This window comes from Manacus candei, unplaced genomic scaffold, assembly GCF_025592945.1.
Source record: "Manacus candei isolate 608988 ecotype Guabito, Panama unplaced genomic scaffold, ASM2559294v1 h1tg000049l, whole genome shotgun sequence".
NCBI lineage: Eukaryota > Metazoa > Chordata > Aves > Passeriformes > Pipridae > Manacus > Manacus candei.
The window spans coordinates 6,134,332-6,153,361 of record NW_026138097.1 but is presented as its reverse complement, the minus strand read 5'-3'; the positions used below and the strand labels follow the sequence as shown (position 1 = coordinate 6,153,361).

Below are 19,030 nucleotides of genomic sequence, written 5' to 3'. Positions count from 1 at the left end.
TGGAAAGCCAAACCTTGCCTGCTGGTGTCCTTTCCCGGAGCACCGTGGGAAGAGATGCTCTCTGGTGGACAGAAAGAAAAGCTGTTTTGAGAAACCTGCTGCTGTGCCCTCGGTGAGCTAGATGAGGCTCAAGAGAGGATTCAAGGCTGAGAAGCGGCAGAGTGCATTTCATCTGTGACAACCTGCCGGGAGAGTGGGATTGAGGAAGGGAGTCTGACCAATTGCCCGCTCATCCAAAGCGCCCGAACGGAGATCTGAGGATGCCCTGTGCACCCGGCTGCGGACTAGGCGCGGACCCCGGGCTCCCATAGGACAAGGTGGCGGGAGCGCCTCAGCCTTGGCTCCGAGCGCCAGCAGCTCCGGGCAGCTCCTGTCCGCTCCCGCCCTGCCCAGCGCCGCGCTGGGACGGCGGGCACAGCCCCGATCCCGCCGCCACCCTCGCACAGCTCTCCGCCGATCCCGCCGGGTGCTCTGTCAGTCAGGGCATCGCCGTCCCCGCACAGCAGCCTCTGCGGGAGCGGCGGGAGGCTCCGCCTCCGGCCGTCCGGGAACAGCCTGATAAAGGCAGGTGCGGGCAAGCAGCGGGACCCCAGCTCGAAGCATCTGCCTGTGCGCGGAGCCCCTGACCCGCCCTTGGCCACCCCGTGCAAGGCGATACCCGAGCCCGCCGGGGCAGCCGGCGCGGGACGGGACGGGACGGGACTGGAGCCTCCCGACGCCGGCCGCGCGCGCCGCTGTCCCGCCGCCTTGAGCCGTCGGGCGCGTCTCTGCGAAGGGACAAGGACCTCGCCCCCAAGGACCTCCGAAGAGGCGGGATTTCTCCGGGAAGGGGAAGCAGGATTTTGTTGTGTGGCTTGGAGATGAGGCAGGTATCTGGAGTGGGGCTCCTCTTGGGGCTGATGGCTCTCCCAGTGGCGCTGGGACAGAGAAGCTCGGAAAGCGCTAAAAATAGCAACCAAAGCTTTGCCATCGTCTCTTTCGAATGGGATCACGTCAAGGAGCCTTATATCATTGCACTCTGGATACTTGTGGCTAGCTTGGCCAAAATCGGTAAGTCCGGAGTTATATATTAATACATGTCCTCTTCCTTTCCCTTCCCCCTTCCCCTTCTTGCACCCAACGTGAATGAGGAAAGCTTGTCATAAGTCCACTGACCCGTTTTCAGGGGGTTTACTGTACTCTGTCCTGATTTCATAATACAGCCTTACACAGTGCTTAGTAGGGTGATTTTCACCTGCCTCAAGGTGTTACCTAGTTCATTTTCACCGCCCAGACTGTGTCTTCTGCATCTGTCTCCTTGTAAACCCTTGCAATTCCTTGAGACCTTTCATTCCTGTTGCTCCCGGGAAAACCTTTTGCAAAAGTGAAACAGCAATCGAGCCTTATAGCTTACACAATACCTGTTCCACTTTACGGTGTGCCATTCTCCTGATTATGATTGTTAGCTCTATCAGCTAGTAAAATCAAAAATAAACACTATAAACTACACGTACGAACGTAGCATTCTCAGCTTTGAAGTGCATTGCTGAATTAGTGAAAGAGCATGGTTTATAAAGGTAATATCTGTTATCAGACCATTTGATGTAGCTGAAAAAATACAAGCTTTCGAGCACACAGAATTTTCTTCAAGAAATTAGAATCAATGAAAAACAAGGACTTAGCCTAACTTCAGTATAGTCTAAATGAATTTTTATTAATGCTCTAACTCTTTTGTCCTGAACTTCGTGACTCTTCTGAAAGCAGTTTTATATCAATAATGCTCTTTGCTGAACTAGAAGAGTCATCGTTCAATTGGAATGTATTTTATTTCATATATGCTATTGTTTTCAGACCTTTTATCTTGAAAGTTGAAAAGGTAAAAAGACTTCCAGTTTAGCTAACACTGTAAATGTCATTTCCATTTTCAAGAAATCTTCTCTATAATCAGTTTCAACTCAGAAGGTCAGCTGAAAATCCTATTAATATTTTTCTGAACTTGTACTCTTAGTACTAATTTGATGTACCAGAATCACATTCTGTGGATTTTACATGTCACAGAGAATGAAAGATGTAAAAAGCTATACTTAAGTATATTCTATCTAGCACAAAAGACAAGCACAGTAAGACTTGCGTGGAAAATACTGTTTCCGAATCCAAATAAAACATTTTAAAAATGAGGATTAAGTTATGTAAAAGTGATACCGTACAGCACTTTTCAGCAATATTTGAATCTTGGGTTTCACTTGATTAACCATAGATATATAACTAAATACCTTTATCTGAACCTTTATCTAAACCATGCAAATAGTTTGTGTTCAGATGGTTGCTGCAGCACCTGGGTTACATAAGAACCAGTTTTGTTTTAATTGACTTTTATTGATGGGTTATAGCAATTAGAAAGCTGGGGAAACCACATACAGGAAAAAACTGACAACACTGAGTCGCTATAAAATTGTGCAGACTAAACTAATAAACAGGCTACTCATTTGAACCTTCTTTTTGTGATACTTTTCTAAATAAGTATAGTTATTAAGGCGGCTTTGTGTTAGTGTTATTTAGCCTTTACTGCTCTGTACATGTGCCACAGTTGTACAGAGTAATATTAGTACTGCACAGCTAAATCAGTGTGTCTCTGAAACCCAATGAAGCTAACAGAACAGTTAGATTGTACTCTATTTATATTACAATGGCCTGGATTGAGATTCGTTGTGATTAAGATGAACCATTTTACCATGAAGTCCTCAATATAAACTCTTAATAAAGCACTAATTGTCAGGAGCTGAATGGTACTGATTCTGTTTTAAAGTTCTTTGTACTTCTTTCAGAGATGCACAGAGCATGTCACTTACTAGTAGATAGTACCTATCATCAACTCCATCACTTTTCTTCCCCGAAACTCTCAAGCTTCGTTCCTTTCTCTCTTCACATTTGTGTTTGTGATTCTATACTACACTGGACATTTTCTCTGAAGAAGCAATGGACAACTGCTGTATTCCCCCGAGAGCCTATGAATGCTCCTGCTTTCCCCACCAGTCACAAATAACACATAGACAAACAGGAATGTACATTCACTTTCAACAGCTTATTAATGGAGAAAGCCTGAAGGTGTTCATAAAAGTCAATGAGAAAGGGAACAGAAAAAACACAGCTTTTCACCTTTCTATCTGCCTTGGTGTGTCAAGGGTTCTGGAAAGTAGGTCAGAAATCTATCAGAAGATTTTGAGTGGCAAGAATCCTCTGCTTGTTCAAAGAAGATTTACGTATCCGAAAAGGAGACAGAAAAGAACAGAGAAAGAAAATACAGAACAGCTGCCCTTCAGTCTCTTGCTTTACTACCTGAAGGAGGGCAAAGGTAGTGTTGTCAAAATGCTGTTTTTGCTCTGGGTTTTTCAGCAGGGGAGGAGCTGATCTTATATACTCAAGCTCACTTTTCCGTGGCTACAGAGATTGAGAGAGCTGTTTTACTAGTGGATGATAGGCAACTGGGTCAGCAGAGAGTATTCTGGGAATTGCAGTTGGTAACTGGGGATAAATGTATACAAGAATACTTTGCCTTCTCTTGCATTAGAATAGCCTTAGGCTTTCTGTGTTTGTTTTGTTTGTTTGGTTGGTTTTTTTAGTTTTGTTTTTTTTTCATTTGTGTGGAAGTTTTTTTCAAAAAGTTTCAGTTCATGGTGTCATATGGCTTGGGGCTGTATTTATTAGGAGATTCTTACAGATTTTCTGAGGTTTGATGTTTATGTTGTGTACATTCAGAACGCAAATTAGTGCTGACAAGGTGTTCTGCAACATAAACTATTGTGTGTGAAACCTCATAAGCATCCCAAATACATGAAGAAGTGGCCTAGTGTTTTGGGCTCTGTGGAAAGGAAGCTGCTATTATAGTTTACTTTAGTTTAGTTTTTGGTCAAGTCTAAGTATTGCTACAAATGAAACTGTGGAAGAAGAGTCTTCATACACTTGGCTTTCATGCATAATAGGAAATAAGTTAATTTGTATCTCCTATGAAACTGCTGATGCATCTTGGTGTACTGTTTTACATATTATAATTGATTTGATTTGACCCTCTTCATTTGAAATGTTCCAACTCATCATTCTTCCACTTCAAGTGGAACTTTCATAAGGTTCACAATGTTCCATTTTGGCTAATGGTCTTTATTTCCTCTTTTGATAGGCTTTCTTATCACTATAGATGTGTATCCACATGGGATAGGGCCAATAAACTACTCACAGGTGTAAATCTAAGCCAGAAAAATATCTTATCTATGTGAAGAAGGTACATGAGGTACAACTGAGAACCCTCCTAGTGGACTTTATGTGTCCACTTCCTGATACCTCAGCTTTCCAGGTGAAATAAGAAATACCACTGAAAAAAACCCAAACAAACATGCACTTATTGCTATAGACTAGGGCATTTCCTACCAAAACTATGCAGGTAGAGGGTGTGCCATTTTTAACCAACATGCGTACAGAGTACAGTTCTAAGACGAAAGACGTGTACACTGACCAGACTTGCATATGCTTTCTAAATTCACTTTTTCATGTGCTCTCCTCTTTCTTTATATGTCTTTCATGGAACATATCTTGAAAATAATCTTTTAATAACAGACCTGTAGAAGATACAAAGAGTGTCTTGGCAGAAAAATCTGCTACAGAAAAAACCAGAAGTAGGCAGGAAATCAGAAAGCAGCTGTGGAAACAAGTGGAAGAAGGAAAGGAATAATGAATCCAGAAGCTAAAATTAGGTAAGAGAAGAAATAGTTTAAACACTAAATATTGTAGACAATTTTTTTTCTTTTCTGAGGATATCTCTCAATTGCAAAAAAAAAAAGAAAAAGGAGAAAGAAGAATGCTTTCTACTTGGGGGTTATCCAGTGCATGCTTCTGTACTTGTTCAAAATCCTAGGTAACAGAGAAAGATTGTATTTATATTTTCAATGGAGGTTATGTTGGGGAACTTGGAAAATTCCTAAATTCCTTCTTGTAGTTTAAATCCTTTTGTGTACTATAACATTTTTATGACATTTTTTCAGAAGGATAAGCAATCAGTCCCAAAATAGTAGTAGTAATAATAATAATAATAAACTTACAAAGCAGTCTGTCTGTCTGTCTAGCTCTCTGGATTTGCTAAATATGTGCAGATAAACAACTAGAAGAAATGGTGGGAGAGTGAGTGACTGTGAACAGGAATGAAGAAGGGTACAAAGCCTTTTCACTATTTGAGGCAAATGTCCTGCCAGCTGTTTTTGTTGGTATAGTTTATGCTGCATCTAAGAATGCCACAAAAGCTTGGGGTTTTTTATAATTTCTGTGTATTTGTATATGTATTCTAAAGGCTTTTATATTAGAAATTTAAAAGTGGGAGCGAAATGTGAATCCAGGACAGTGGGTAAATCCGTCTTCAGGAATGCCACAATGCTTTGGAGGAGGGGGAACAAGTGATTCAATAACAATGAACAAACATTTAGGAGAAGGCTGGTGAAGATACCATGTCAGATGGACTGGTTGAGTCCATCAGCTCTTGAGACTCCAGGAGGACATGATCTGCAAAGCACAATGCATCTCTAAACTTAGAGATATGGATCCCTACAAACACACTAGTTTCTGCATGCCTAGGCTCCTTCACATTGTCTCAAAGTACCCTGAGAAAGGATCTGTTTAGAGTATTTTGTGAACACAAACAATTGCTGTGGAGAATTTTAAGCATGTTAGGGATGGGCTGGGGAAGGAATTGTGAAATGCAGGTCTAACCACCCATCTAATTTCGACTCCTGGGGCAATATTTTCTTTGAAGAAATCAATAACCCTCCCTCCAAAGCAAACTGTCAAAACAAAAGCCCATTTGACTCCGAAGTTTCTCCTCCTGGCATTCTAGGCTACTGATAAGTGTCAGTTACAAAGCGAAAATGATTTAGGGTATTGTTTTAATGAAACAAAATGTGAGAATTGCTCTTCTGTTGCCAATTCTTCAGTAAATAACATCTTTAGGAAGAAATGTTAAAGGATGCTTAGCAGAACTTTATTGGTTGTATTTAACTGAAAATGGAGTCAGAAATTAAAACGGTAAAATGGTGTGGATACTATCAGACCCTGTAAAGTTTAAACTACCAGCCTTTCCCTGATTGTAGTGCTTGTTAAAAGCTGCTTTCATTAGCAAGTGATAATATGAAAAAAGGCTTTGCATTGTGATTTAGGAAGTCTGAATTGGCTACCTTCCCCTGTTCTGAACACGATAAGGGAACATCTTTTACCTTTATTGTGAAGTCAGTAGAAGCTAGAACAGGTTAACACACTTCTAGTGGAGGCATATGCATTTCCTTCCTGGATATACATAGAAAAGCTATAAATTTGTGCTGGCAACTGTGTTATATATCTGTGATATATTTAAAAATGCTGTATGTCCTTTTGCAAAGCGCTGTTTAGAATACCTGTGATCTAGGAATGTTAAGTACTGTAAAATCTCTACCTTCTAAGGAATTATCTTTTGTATCCAACATTTTATATATCTTAGGCAGCTGAAAAGAACATTTCCAACATAGAATAATAGCTTTGCATTTTTAATGCTAGGAACAACTGTGTAAGCCATATTTTTATTGAGTTTAAGAACTGTAAGTGCATGCCCATTCCCACGCTTTGTTTCCATTTTACTCTTGAACCTTACTCATCCTTTTCCTCTACTTCCTATCTCTCTGAAACACACATCTCTCTTCTTCTCCCTCCCCCTCCAAGTCTTGTAAGTCTCAAGTCTTAATTATTTAGAGCAGGGAAGAAGATATCAGGATAGTATAATTTGACAAGATTCAGATTACATCCCCTGACTAATAGCAAATGTACAATGGCAACTTGTGTGAATTACATAAGAAAACAATGGCATTTTGAGAATGGCCCTGAATTGAATACAGTTCAGGCATGCATACCTAAGAAAGGATCTCTGCCATCAATTACTTTCAGGCACCTGTGTGCAAAGTGCTCGGCGTTCTCTGCAGAACAATGGAATCCTTTTAATACTGTAATCTTGGGATTTTTGAAACCATTGATTTACTGTCTTCAGAGCTAAAGCCACTTATTACTAAAAGTGATCTACAGACCCCCGAAGTGACTGTAAATCTCCCATGTAGTAACGCAGCAGACCACAGTCCTGCAAGAAATAAGGGTAAGCAGTATATCCTTTCAGGTGTACACAGGTTCTTCAAGCAAAAGGGTCTCTCTTTGTTTTTGTGGGCCTTTTTGAGTCAGAGATGCTTAGCAGGGAAGCTGCAATGTAAATCCTGAATTATTACTTTGTTTAACTCATACAACCAGAAGCCAATAAAAAAATCAGTGAGTTTCACCACCAGTTTGCTTTAAGTAGCATTTTGAATTCAAATACAAGACTTTTTTTCCCCGTTTACCAGAGTTTTAATTGCTCTGAAGTAAAGGGGTAATGGATTGCTGAGTTCTTCTGTATCTTATGTCTTGCTCTATTCCAAGAGGAAGTGTTGAGTCCAAAGTCATAGAAGAATATTTCTTATCCGAATATTCCGTTTCCTTTCAGGAAAATGTCTCTGTGTTTTCTCATCTCTCTGTAGCAGCACAGTTAAACTAATGCCCCAAAGAACTAGAGGCTCTAATTGTTCTTCAATTTGCTAACAAGTGGCAGCCATTTAAAACTAGAGACCATGAAAAGAGTCCTGGAAAACCACGGAGCATGGCAGATTGGCTGTGGTTAATATTTTGATTGCTTTTTGTAAAGGAGTTTGCAGAGTATTCACCCCTATGAAAGGAGTGACTTGTTACCCCATTGGCTGCTATGTAAAGCACTGTAAAGTCATAAATACTGAAACTACAGGCTGACAAGGAAGAGCTGACTGAGTTGGAATACAAGACATCAAGTGGAAACACTTTTAATTAAGGTACGAATATTTAATGTTCATTCACGGAACAAGAAAACTGGAAAGTATTCTGAAAGGCCTGCACAAAACCAGAGTTTTTAAGTAGACGGATCTGGATAGTTTTTTTTCCTTCCAATAAAAGAAGCACTAGTTCTGGATTCACTAATATGCGCCTAGGAGAGAAGTTCTGCATTTGTCTATTGAAAGAAAAAAATGTCTTGGCGTTTTGTCAAAACTGAATGTTAAAATTGCAGTAATCACACACCAGGAAAGAAAATCTCAGTGTAGATTGTATACTGATTTTCAAAAACAGGTGGTTATGATTTTTATTTTCTTCAATTACAGTTTTTTACAGATGGAAAAAAAAGTAGAAAGGGAAAACTTTATGGATTCATTCACTTCCGTAAGCTGGGCTTTGAGGAAATATTAAATATTCAGAAACCTGCAAAGGTCTTGAACAAGTAAGATTTCATAATGAAAATCTCCCAGGTACGAACAGATTGTAAACTGATGGAGAAACTTGTTAAACACAAAACTCATTGTTAAAATATTCTAACTCCTTTATTAAAATAAATACTGTTACATCGTTTTGATGGTACAGTAGCATTCCAGGGACTAGGTGACACAGATTGGTATAATATGGCTTTTTGTTAATATTATGTTATGCTAATGTTAATACTGATATACTAACAATTGTACTGGAGGTATAGTTGTTATGTGACCACATATAAAACTAAATATAGTTGTAGTATGGAGGTGTTACAATCTTCCTACTCCAGTGGAATATCAGAACTGCTGAATATTTGGAGGAAGATTTTCAGGCCTTGACAGCATAGACATTCTGGGGATGACTTTGGGACAGTAGTGAACTGGGGAAAAGTGATCTTTTAAATTGGGTTGGTCTGTGTTTAAAGCTGAAGTCAGTGATGCACTGCTCATGTGATGTAACTTGTCTCTGAAGCTGATGGATAGGGAAAAAGAACACAGGACTACATGCATTGTGTCCTTTAACACAGACATCAGCTTGATATTTTATTGGATACTGGAACTCCTATAGATTTCACAGAAATCATGGAATAACAGACTCACAGACTGGTTGAGGTTGGAAGGCACAACATCTGGTTCAATGCCCCAGGTCATCTAGGGTGACTTACAGCTGGTTGCCCAGGATCATGTCCAGACAGCATTTGATTATCTCCAAGGAAGGAAACTCCACAATGCTTCTGGGCAACCTGTCCAGTGTTTGGTCACGCTCATACCCTCTGCCAAGCTGCTGTCCAGCTGGATGACCCTCTGCATATACTGGTGTATGGAGTTGTTGCTCATCAGGTGCAGGACTTTGCATTTCTCCTTGCCAAACTTTACAAGGTTCCTGTCAGCACATTTCCCCAGCCTGTTGAGTCCTTCTGGATGGCGACCTGACCCTCTGGCCTATCAGACACTCCTCTGAAATCTGTGTCATCAGAAAACTTGCTGGGGGTATGCTCTTCCCCATCATTCAGATAATTAATGAAGACGTTAAAGAGGACTGGACCCAGTACAGACCCCTTGGGTACACCACTAGTTAACAGCCTCCAACTATACTTTGCACCACTGATCACCACCCTCAAGGCCCAGACATTCAGACAGTTTTCAATCCACCTCACTGTCTGCCCATCCAGCCCCTACAACACCACCTTGAGGGGCTGCGAGGCTTTTGTGGAAGATTGTGCCAAAGGCTTTACCTTATTGATGGCTCAGTAGACACAAGTCGATTCTCTCCTCTCATCTTCCAGGTGCATCAGTTCATTGTAGAGTTTTATCGGATGGCTTCATGAAGCCATGCTGACTACTCCTGAGGAATTTCTTGTCCTTCATGTGCTTGGTAATGGTTTCCAGATTTAGTTGCTGTATCAATTAGTTCTGTAGATCCTAGTCTTTAAATTAGCAGTGTTCACACGTGGATGGACCTTTATCCACATCCTACGTAGTTGAAGTTAGCAACACATCTGCATGCCATTTTGATGCAGTAGGTATACTTTGATTAACTGGTGCAAAATTGCACACTACCAGAAGAGAGAAGAATACATGGTGGCCATATAGTGGCTGCAATGGTCATGCCATCATGAATTAAAGAAAGGAATGACAGGGTACCAGTATAAGGTTTATCTATCCTGTAACCTGGATGCTTTCTGGTGAGAATGGCTTCCACTCATATGTCATCCACTCTTCTCTCTTTCCTTATCTGATACAGTATAAGTTTCATCTCTTATTTTAGCCAAAGCTTTTTCCAGGATGAACTGATATTCTAGTGAATAGTACTACTTGATGGAAACGTGCAGTGAGATCTATTAACTGGTAGTACCAAGCTCAAACAGAAGCTAAATGAGTCAGCAGGAAGATGTGTAAACCTGGAGTTGGTGGTTGTAGTGTACAGTGTTTCCTATAAATCTCTCATCTGCACACAACTGTATGCCAGAAAACACAGCTCTGTAGTTCTCCTCTGTACCGTGCAGGTATTACTTCTGGGTCTTCCACTTGCAGCACTGGCACTTTGAAATCCTATTTCAGTTTCTCTATTTCTAATGGGATTTTTCTCAGGAAGACGGCCCTTGTTCTTCTAAGAAAAGAACCCTAAAACAAAAACAAAAAATAAAAATAAAATAACACCAAACCAACCAACTGAAAAAAAAAATCATTAGAAATAAAGAACCTAGCAGATTCAGAAACGACACTATTTTATTATTTCACAGTGAGATAGATACGGCATTGAAGTCAGTGAAAAATAAACATTTTGTAATTCACCTTCACTCCTTCCTTGCTCAAGTTAATTTGATCCTCTGCTCTGAGGATGAGGTTATTACACTTCACACGAGTCTGAAAAAAATGGACTGTCACATTTTTCATGGAGTTAAGGGGAGCAGCAATTAATTGATATATAATATACTAATCTTATTCGAAACCTTATGTTCTCTAGCTTTTCACTAAACAGAAGTACATCTTGTTTTCATGTCTTGAATACTTGTACTGAAGAAAATGGTAATTAAGTGAAAAGCCAAAGCTTTTTCTTTAGGAAAATCTATTACTTTTGAGCACTTAATAAAGCATCTTAATTTTTCAGCCTTTCTTAAGGAATAAAACATGTTTGGCCTTACTAAAACCAATACTTTTTAAGGCATGTTCACTTGAATCATGCTGTTTGGTGTTTGAAAGTATGAGGATGTAAAAACACCAGGAGGAAGTATGAAGTTTCCTTCTGTTTATTGTGATTTATGAGTAAAGATTAAAAGTAGTCCAAGATAAACCTGCCACTGTAAGTGGAAATTCAGCTCCTACGTGGGTACGGAAGTACTTATGTCAGGAAAGACCTACGCAAATGTAAGGATGAAGGGTCTTATAGCTGTATTTTCCTCTTGGTGCCTGGTGTAACACATGTTGTTTATCACATAATGGAGGATCCTAATGTGTTGAAAGTCAGTATATCTTGTCTATATACCCTCATCTGATAAATTTTTTCTGATTGTAGGCAAGTGAAGAAGTACTGAAGCCAAGAGTCGGGTTTGTTCTGTAGTATCTAAAACACAGTGTCCTGGTTCTGGCCAGGACAGGGTTAATTTTTGCGGTAGCCAGGAGGAGGCATAGCTAGGACATGGAGGAGGGGGCATAGCTAGCACCTGGAGGTTATCCTATACCACCTCACATCATTTTCCAGGATGGTGGAAGGGCTCCCATTCTGGGTCTTAGGGTTGCAGAGGGAGCAGTGGGGTGTTGTCAAGGGTTTTCTGTGGGGAGTGAGCAATAACATTTGAATCATTCACCTTTTTTCTTGTATCCTCTTTCAGTAGTATTGTTGCTGTTCATTGTCTCATTTTATTGCTGCTTTCAGTAAATTACTCTTATCTCAACCTATAATCTTTACCTTTTGTGCCTCCAATTTTCCTCTCCAGCCCACCGAAGGGGGAATGAAGGGGGAGTGATGGAGTGGTGCTTTGGAGTGTTTCAGTGGGAACACTAAATTGGGGAATACCATTCCAAAAACACAACACACAGTATCCGTACCTGGCTTGGTAAAGAGGCCCATACTTTGGGAACTGCTTATCAGTTAAGGATATGATAGAAATGTAGATAAATCATCAAGCATGTTCAGCTGCTGAAAAACTAAACACTCATAACAGAAACGAAAATTCTAAAATATATCCTGTATATCACATGCTTACTTAAATGCTAGTGAACGTGGCAGAAAATGGAAAATCCATAAATTTAAGGAAAATTCAGCTGAAAATTGCCTTCTGTCTTGACATTTGTTCATCTTTTTTTGCCTTCCTGTCAGATCTAACAGCATATTCAGGTGCACAATTTCAAGAGATTATTGGAAAAAACAATATTAGTACAAAATTGTGAAGTTTGGCTTTTCATAACACTTTATAGTTCAGAACAAAAGAAGGACTTAATCCACTAACATTTTTTATTTTACAGTTGGTATGAAGCAGTATCACTTCATCTAGGTCTTTCTCTCAGATTGACGCTTTTCTATTCCAGCACTCTTTTTCCAGAACTTACCCTGGCATTTACATGTACATGAAGATGCTACACTAATCCCTTCAGAATTAAATCCACATATATAATTTTTATTCAGTTATAGGCTTTCTCTCATTTATGATTTATCTATGCGTAAATAATTGAACTCCTTTTATTGGACATGACTCATCAATGTGCATTCATGGCCCAGAGAGCCAATCATGTCCTGGGGTGCATCAAAAGAAGCGTGGCCAGCAGGCTGAAGGTGGGTGATCCTCTCCTTTTGCTCTGGTGAGACCCTGCCTGGAGTACTGCATCAAGGTCTGGGATCCCCAGCACAGAAAAGACATCAGTTGGGTTGGGTCCAGAGGAGGGCCATGAAGATGATCAGAGGGCTGGAGCACCCCCCCTATGCAGACAGGCTGAGAGCATTGGGGTTGTTCAGCTGGAGAAGAGAAGGCTCTGGGGAGACCTCATTGCAACCTTTCATTACTTAAAGGGTACCTTTAAGAAAGATGGGGACAGACTTTTTAGCAGGGCTTGCTGTGATAGGACAAGGCATAATGGTTCTAAGCTAAAAGATTCAGACTACATATAAGGAAGAATTTTTTTATGGTGAGGATGGTGAAACACTGGAACAGGTTACCCAGGGACGTGGTTAGGTGCCCAGTCCCTGGAAACATTCAAGGTCTGGTAGGATGGGGCTCTGAGCAATCTGGTCTAGTTGAATGTCCCTGCTAATTGCAGAAGGATTGGATTAGATGACCTTTAAAGGTCTCTTCCAAGCCAAATCACTTTATGATTCTACTGAGGTCTAACTCCTATATACGTGGTAATAGAAGTCAAAAAGAGACACTAGTGTGGATAGTTTAGTTACATTTGATTCATACTGAACTCTTACTGCTCCCAACATTTAATTTTTTGCATAGATATTTTTAGGAATCTATGCAAAACCTTTTTACTATGTTGGAAGGGATCTGATTATATAAAGGACACTTACTTTTACAAAGCAAAGAATCCTATGTATCATAGAACAGAATCGTGTTTCGTTTATGCATGTGACACTCCGGGATGTTTTTTACTTAGGAAGGGATTTGTATCTGGTTTCTACCCTCCCTTTTTTCTTGAAATAAGCAGTCAAGTAAGCAAAAGGTTTGAATTGTGAGCTGCTTCAAATACAGCTTTAGCCTGTTTTGTTCCCCTCCTTTTTCTTTCTTCACTGTGGAAAATCTAATCTCCTCATGAACTTGCTTTTGCATGCTAACCTTTCTCATTTTGCCTGAGTATGCACTACAATACACAAATGCATAACTGAAAAAAGAGCTGTCTGACCACCTTCCTTCTCCATTTCAAAACATAGAAGCTATTTTTGATGTACTACCTTTTGCAGTATAAGGACGCTAATTAAACTACGGTTCTTCCTGCTGTTACCATCATGTACTTCACCTCTCAAATGAGATAGTGAAGGTATGAGAGTTAATGTATTACTTAATCAGAGAAGCCGTAAGGACAAAAATCAAAAGCCATGTTAAAGCACATTGAATGATAGCAGTATTTCAGAGCCTTTTGCAGGAAAAAGTTAGATGATATAAACTAAGTCCACCTTGCTCTTCTTAAATCTGAGGGAAAATAAATCACGTACTTGGATTTCTGAGCAAATTTACTTTCTTATGGGCAGGAATGAGTGCATTCAGTAACAAAGCATGTGATGTCTTCTGTTCTCTACTTCCAACACCCCTGCCATGGGCAGGCACATCTTCCACTAAACCAAGTTACCCATGGCCCCATCCAGCCTGGTCCTGAACACCTCCAGAGATGGGAGTCCACAAACTCTCTGGGCAACCTGTTTCAGTACCTCACCACCCTTATAGCAAAGAATTTCTTCCTAATATCAGTTTAAGGCCATCTTCCCCCTCGTCCTATCAACATACTTGAGTTTCTGAAATTACATACAAGAGTTGTAATCCATCATGAAACTCTTCTCTTAGTTGATGGAGACTCCTCCAACATGAACTCTCCCCCCACATAAGACTCTGGAAAAACTTTGAAGCTTTTCAAGGTGCATGGTAGTATTTACTTTCAATGAAAACTAACCAGGCATATTTTGTTAGTTCTCTGAAATTAAGGTTTTTTCAAGAGCTGCTTGACATGCTTACTTATTTTACTGCTATAATCAGGAATACTTCCACTGTAATTCCATGCTATTGCAGTTGTACTAAGTAAAATCTTGCCAGGGTGGAACAAAGGGGGCAGGAATGTTGCCAGTGCTTGAAAAAAAAGTACTTTCCTACGCCATGACTTGGAGCAGCCCTCATAGCTATTCCCTCTAGACCCTAGGCTTTAATTATGTCCCTCTTGCCCTTCTTAACAGGAACAATCCAATGCCTTGCTAGAAGCAGTACAGGGGAAGAAGAGAAAGTCCCTGTAGTATAGGGACATATTCAGAATACCATATTGGTATTCGCTACATTATTTCTTCTTCATCTTCTTTTTCTTCTTTGTATGGTAGACATGAATCAAGGAGAAGAACTGGTTCTGTTTTCTGTCCAGACTTTGGTAATTCCTTACACAATTTATCATGACACCAGAACAACTGTTTCCATATATTACTAGTACTGCATTTCATTGCAGTTTTTAATCTGTATGAGCAAATGCCAAAATACTCCTATAGGGAGACCTATATTTCAATTGATTTATCATATTAAAATGAAGGTTAAAAGGAAAAAAAATCTAAAATTCATAGTGAGAAATAAGTTAACTCATTTCTTTATTTAACTCATGTTAGTGGAAAAAGGTTTGGTATTTTAAAATAAAAAGATTGCCTTCCCTATATGTCAATAAATTTCAGTGAATTTTGAAGACAGTTTTAAAACTGGAGCAGTTGCAATATACACCATTAATAGAAAGTAAATTCTACCTTGTTTTCATGCCCCTAAATGCTTTTTCAATTTATACTGTAATATCAGCTGGATTTTTAGACCTCAGACAATAATTTTTGTCATAACTACCTTAGTGGTCAGAAAATAAGCACTAAGTCCACTTACAGTTATTGCTGACTCTTTAACATGCAGTTGGAAGAAGTAATGACAGAAATATGCTGGTTTTATTCTTTTGTATATAGAATAGTTCCAGTATGTAACATCTTGAACTGTACTTCTTTATATTTGTGTTCAGTATGGAATATCATGCACTGACAGCAACCTAAACACAGAAAATTCATAGTAACCCTTAACTGAGTTCAGTCTGTGAGGAATATTAACTTGAGCAAGAAGATTGTCTTTCAGACTTAATTTTAATACCTTTGGATAGAGAGTGAAGCAGTTTTATGAATCTTTTGCTGTCCTGTTTTATATCCTCTACTATACTTCAAGGTGTTTCTAATGTGTACTTTGCTCTCATTTTGAAATATTATTTTTGACTGTTCCCATTTTTCTTTCAGTGCCATTCAGTTCCATGAGGGCCAAATGCTACCACACTTGCACTGCAGTGGGACTGCTCCTTCAAAAAAGAACTATTTGGCATAATTATGATAAACTGTACCTGACTCTTTTAACTTCATTATGTTCTAAGTGCTTATATAGGTAATAGTTGCTTACTCACACACTTCTTTGAATTTGACTTGAGGCTATCTTATTATGTTATGACCTATCAGCTGAGAACATTGACCTGTATGTTGGTTGCATTTTTAATTGCTAACATATTTTGTTAATCGTTGGCCTCCAAAGAACAGCGACCTAAAATCTCCTGCTTAATGAGCTCATTACAATGCTGTATGCTTTGTAAATGGTGGTCATTACATATGTGACAAATAAAGCAAGCTTTCTTGAGCTGGATTGAACCAAACTCAAACCAGTTCATCTAAACAAGTTAAACATGAAGGACTTTTGAACCTTGCTTAGGAAAAATATGTCCAAGACTAAATATAAATAGTATTAATAGTCATGTTCATGTAGTATATTTTAAGACAGTACCCAAGATCCAATACCAAAAATGGTTTTTATAGCTTGTTACATAATACATGTATATTATACCTCTGAATTTCTTCAGACATAAAATAACTCCAAGATTTTTCAATGAATCTTTCAATTTTTGCTAGATTTGGTAAAAGTCTAAGGTACTGATTCATAAAATAATTTTGAATTTGCCTAAGTAATATTAATTAGAAGAAATTCATAGAAACTCTTAAGGGTTTTTTACCACTTGTATATAAACAATTCAAAATGGTAACTAACAGTTCTTGCAGAATACTGTTGTTGCAAGGTCCACAGAACAGAAACTAAAGGACTATAAAATATGCTAGCAGACTCCTGACCAGGAAAAAAAACCCCAAGCACACTTTGTTGATAAAGATTAGAAAGGTAAATATAGGCAATAATGATCAGCTTCAGTAATGACGAGTCTGCTCAAACACTTCCTGGACAGACTAGAAATGCAGTTTCCCTAATGCTTTGAATCCTTGCTTCAACTGAATCCCTCTTAGGACACAATAGAAGATTTTTTCCTTGATTTAGGCCTAAAATCATCCACTAATAAGATAGAGGGCATAACAGTTTCCAGGTGGGTAAGGTAAGGATGAGATAAAAGTATGAAACCATAAGAAGATTATTTATCAGTCATAGGAAGTCACTAGAATTTAGCTTTTGGACTGATCTTATGCAGGGTTTCGGTTTTGCTCTTTTTTTAATTTACCACTGCATAAAGAGGTGGGGCATCTTACTGAAGGTTTCTGATGACACATTTTTGTAGGCATTACCAGTGTTCATGTAGATCTGGCTATTGTACAAGAAAAAACATATAAACTTGAGGAGTAGGGAAGGGATGAAATTCAGTAATACCATGGGCAGTTTCACTCAGGAGCCAATGACAGGAACTGGCATGAGGTTGTGAGTGAGAAGAGAGGTGCACATCTGTACAAAGTGAATACACGGTGACTATGAGTCACCCACGTGATAATGAATCCAGGATGTAGCTGAACTATAGATTGTGATAGGAAATTATTAATGCTGTTGGACCTGCTTCTATGACTCATGCAGAATGCAGTCTATATTTCTGATGGCTCTGAGTCCACAAAAGTGAACTCAGATTGAAATAGAGAGCTAAAGACTGAAAATAAGTGGTTTGGTTTAAAACAAGCAAATAAAGACAGTGTGTTTTTCTCTGTGCTTATATAATAGGAAATGAAGGCATTAATAGTAGGGGAAAATAGCTATTTAAGAAAATTGATATCACTCTCACAAAGGAAAATGGATATAAAATATCTGTGAACAAGCTCAGGCTAGAAATCAGAATGAAGTCTCTAACTCTGCGATGAGAGCTGGTGGTGTGCCTTCACATAGACTTAGCTGGAGCAAAAATCCTCTGAAATGAGGATCATTAAATAATGGTGGTGGGATAATGAAGGCCTGGCCACACAACCAAATACCTCTTCTAGTACTTATGGTCCTAATTAAAATTCCTAGATACTCTGTGCAGGCTACATAAGCAACTGTTATTAGTTGAAAGGTATGCCTACGGCTATGCAGGCAAGAAATGTGGTGTTTGGTAATGTACAGAACTTAGGAAGTCAAATAATGAAAGAGATCTTTAAAAAGAGATCTAGTACAACTGAGGTCAATGCACAAAGATGAAAAACTGGTGCGTCATGTGAAAATAATAAAAGTTACGAGGATAAAGCAGAAAATGAAAGATCTAAGAGTATAAATAAATCAAGGATAGCAAGTCCAGGAAGTTTATCAGAGGACTAGTAGTTGTAGGTGGGCATGACTGTTGAGAAGGGAACCATAACAAAAGATAAGAGAAATAAAAATACATCAAACTTCATTAAACAGGAAATTGTATCAAAAACTTTCCCTTAGTGAAAATTGGAGTAAGTAGAGATTACACTTATCAGCAAAACTTCTGGAGATATTTGATCTTAAAGTGGTAGCATGGAGCTATGGAGCAAGAGAGTGGCCAGGCATGTATGCCTTCTAGGGATGGTGGAAGCAAAATGATCCCTTCTTGAAAATGCGTGCTTGGTGTTATATTTTAGAGGATGTGCCCATTCTTTAATCAGGTAAACCAATACAATAGGAATGGATTGGGACTTTCCAGAGTCTTTTGAACTTCTTTAATGTCCAGCCACAGCTGATTACAGATGATACAATTTAGGTTACAAACAGACCTATACGTACACTTTGAGCTATTATACAAGCAAGATGAAGCAGATTTTTTGCCATGTCCGCTCTCGGAATTTTTTTTTTTTTAGTAATAACATATACCTGCAGAAGACACCACTGAAAAAGCTGCAGAAAGGGTAGAGCTAAACGGTTTTTGAATGGAATTCCCTTGTTATAATGCTGATAAGATAAGAAAAATGTCATGCTTGCCAGTCAGAGTCCAACTGCCGGAAGATGTTTAGAAGAAAGAGTTCCCTTTGGGCAGAATATTCTTCTGTGAAACTTATCATATCTTCTATAAGGAGGTTTCTATGTTGTGCCGTTACAAAAATCTGATTCTATACTGCCTTGGAGATACTATTAATTGTATATCTGAAAAGTGAAGAATCACAAAGGAATTTGCAGCATTTTGTTCTCACTTTGGTCAATGGAAGGGTTTTCAGCAGTTACGGAGAATCAAGTCTTGGATCTCAAATTTAAAGCACTCATGGCTTAGTTTAGTACAATAACTTCAACTGCATAAAA

General features: G+C 39.0%; 1 protein-coding gene across 3 annotated transcripts in view; it reads left to right on the top strand.

Moving 5' to 3' along the window:
• The first annotated feature begins 40 nt into the window (after nt 1–40).
• SLC9A3 (solute carrier family 9 member A3) overlaps nt 41–19,030 on the top strand; it is a 48,410-nt gene continuing 29,420 nt past the window's right edge. Inside the window, exon 1 of one of the 3 annotated variants that reach the window (XM_051798890.1) lies at nt 41–1,050. In XM_051798890.1, the coding sequence (XP_051654850.1) occupies nt 861–1,050 (190 nt within the window). In that variant the 5' untranslated portion in view covers nt 41–860. Of the gene's footprint in view, nt 4,725–19,030 lie in introns of all 3 variants that reach the window. The other 2 variants (XM_051798889.1, XM_051798891.1) reach the window with 2 other exon arrangements.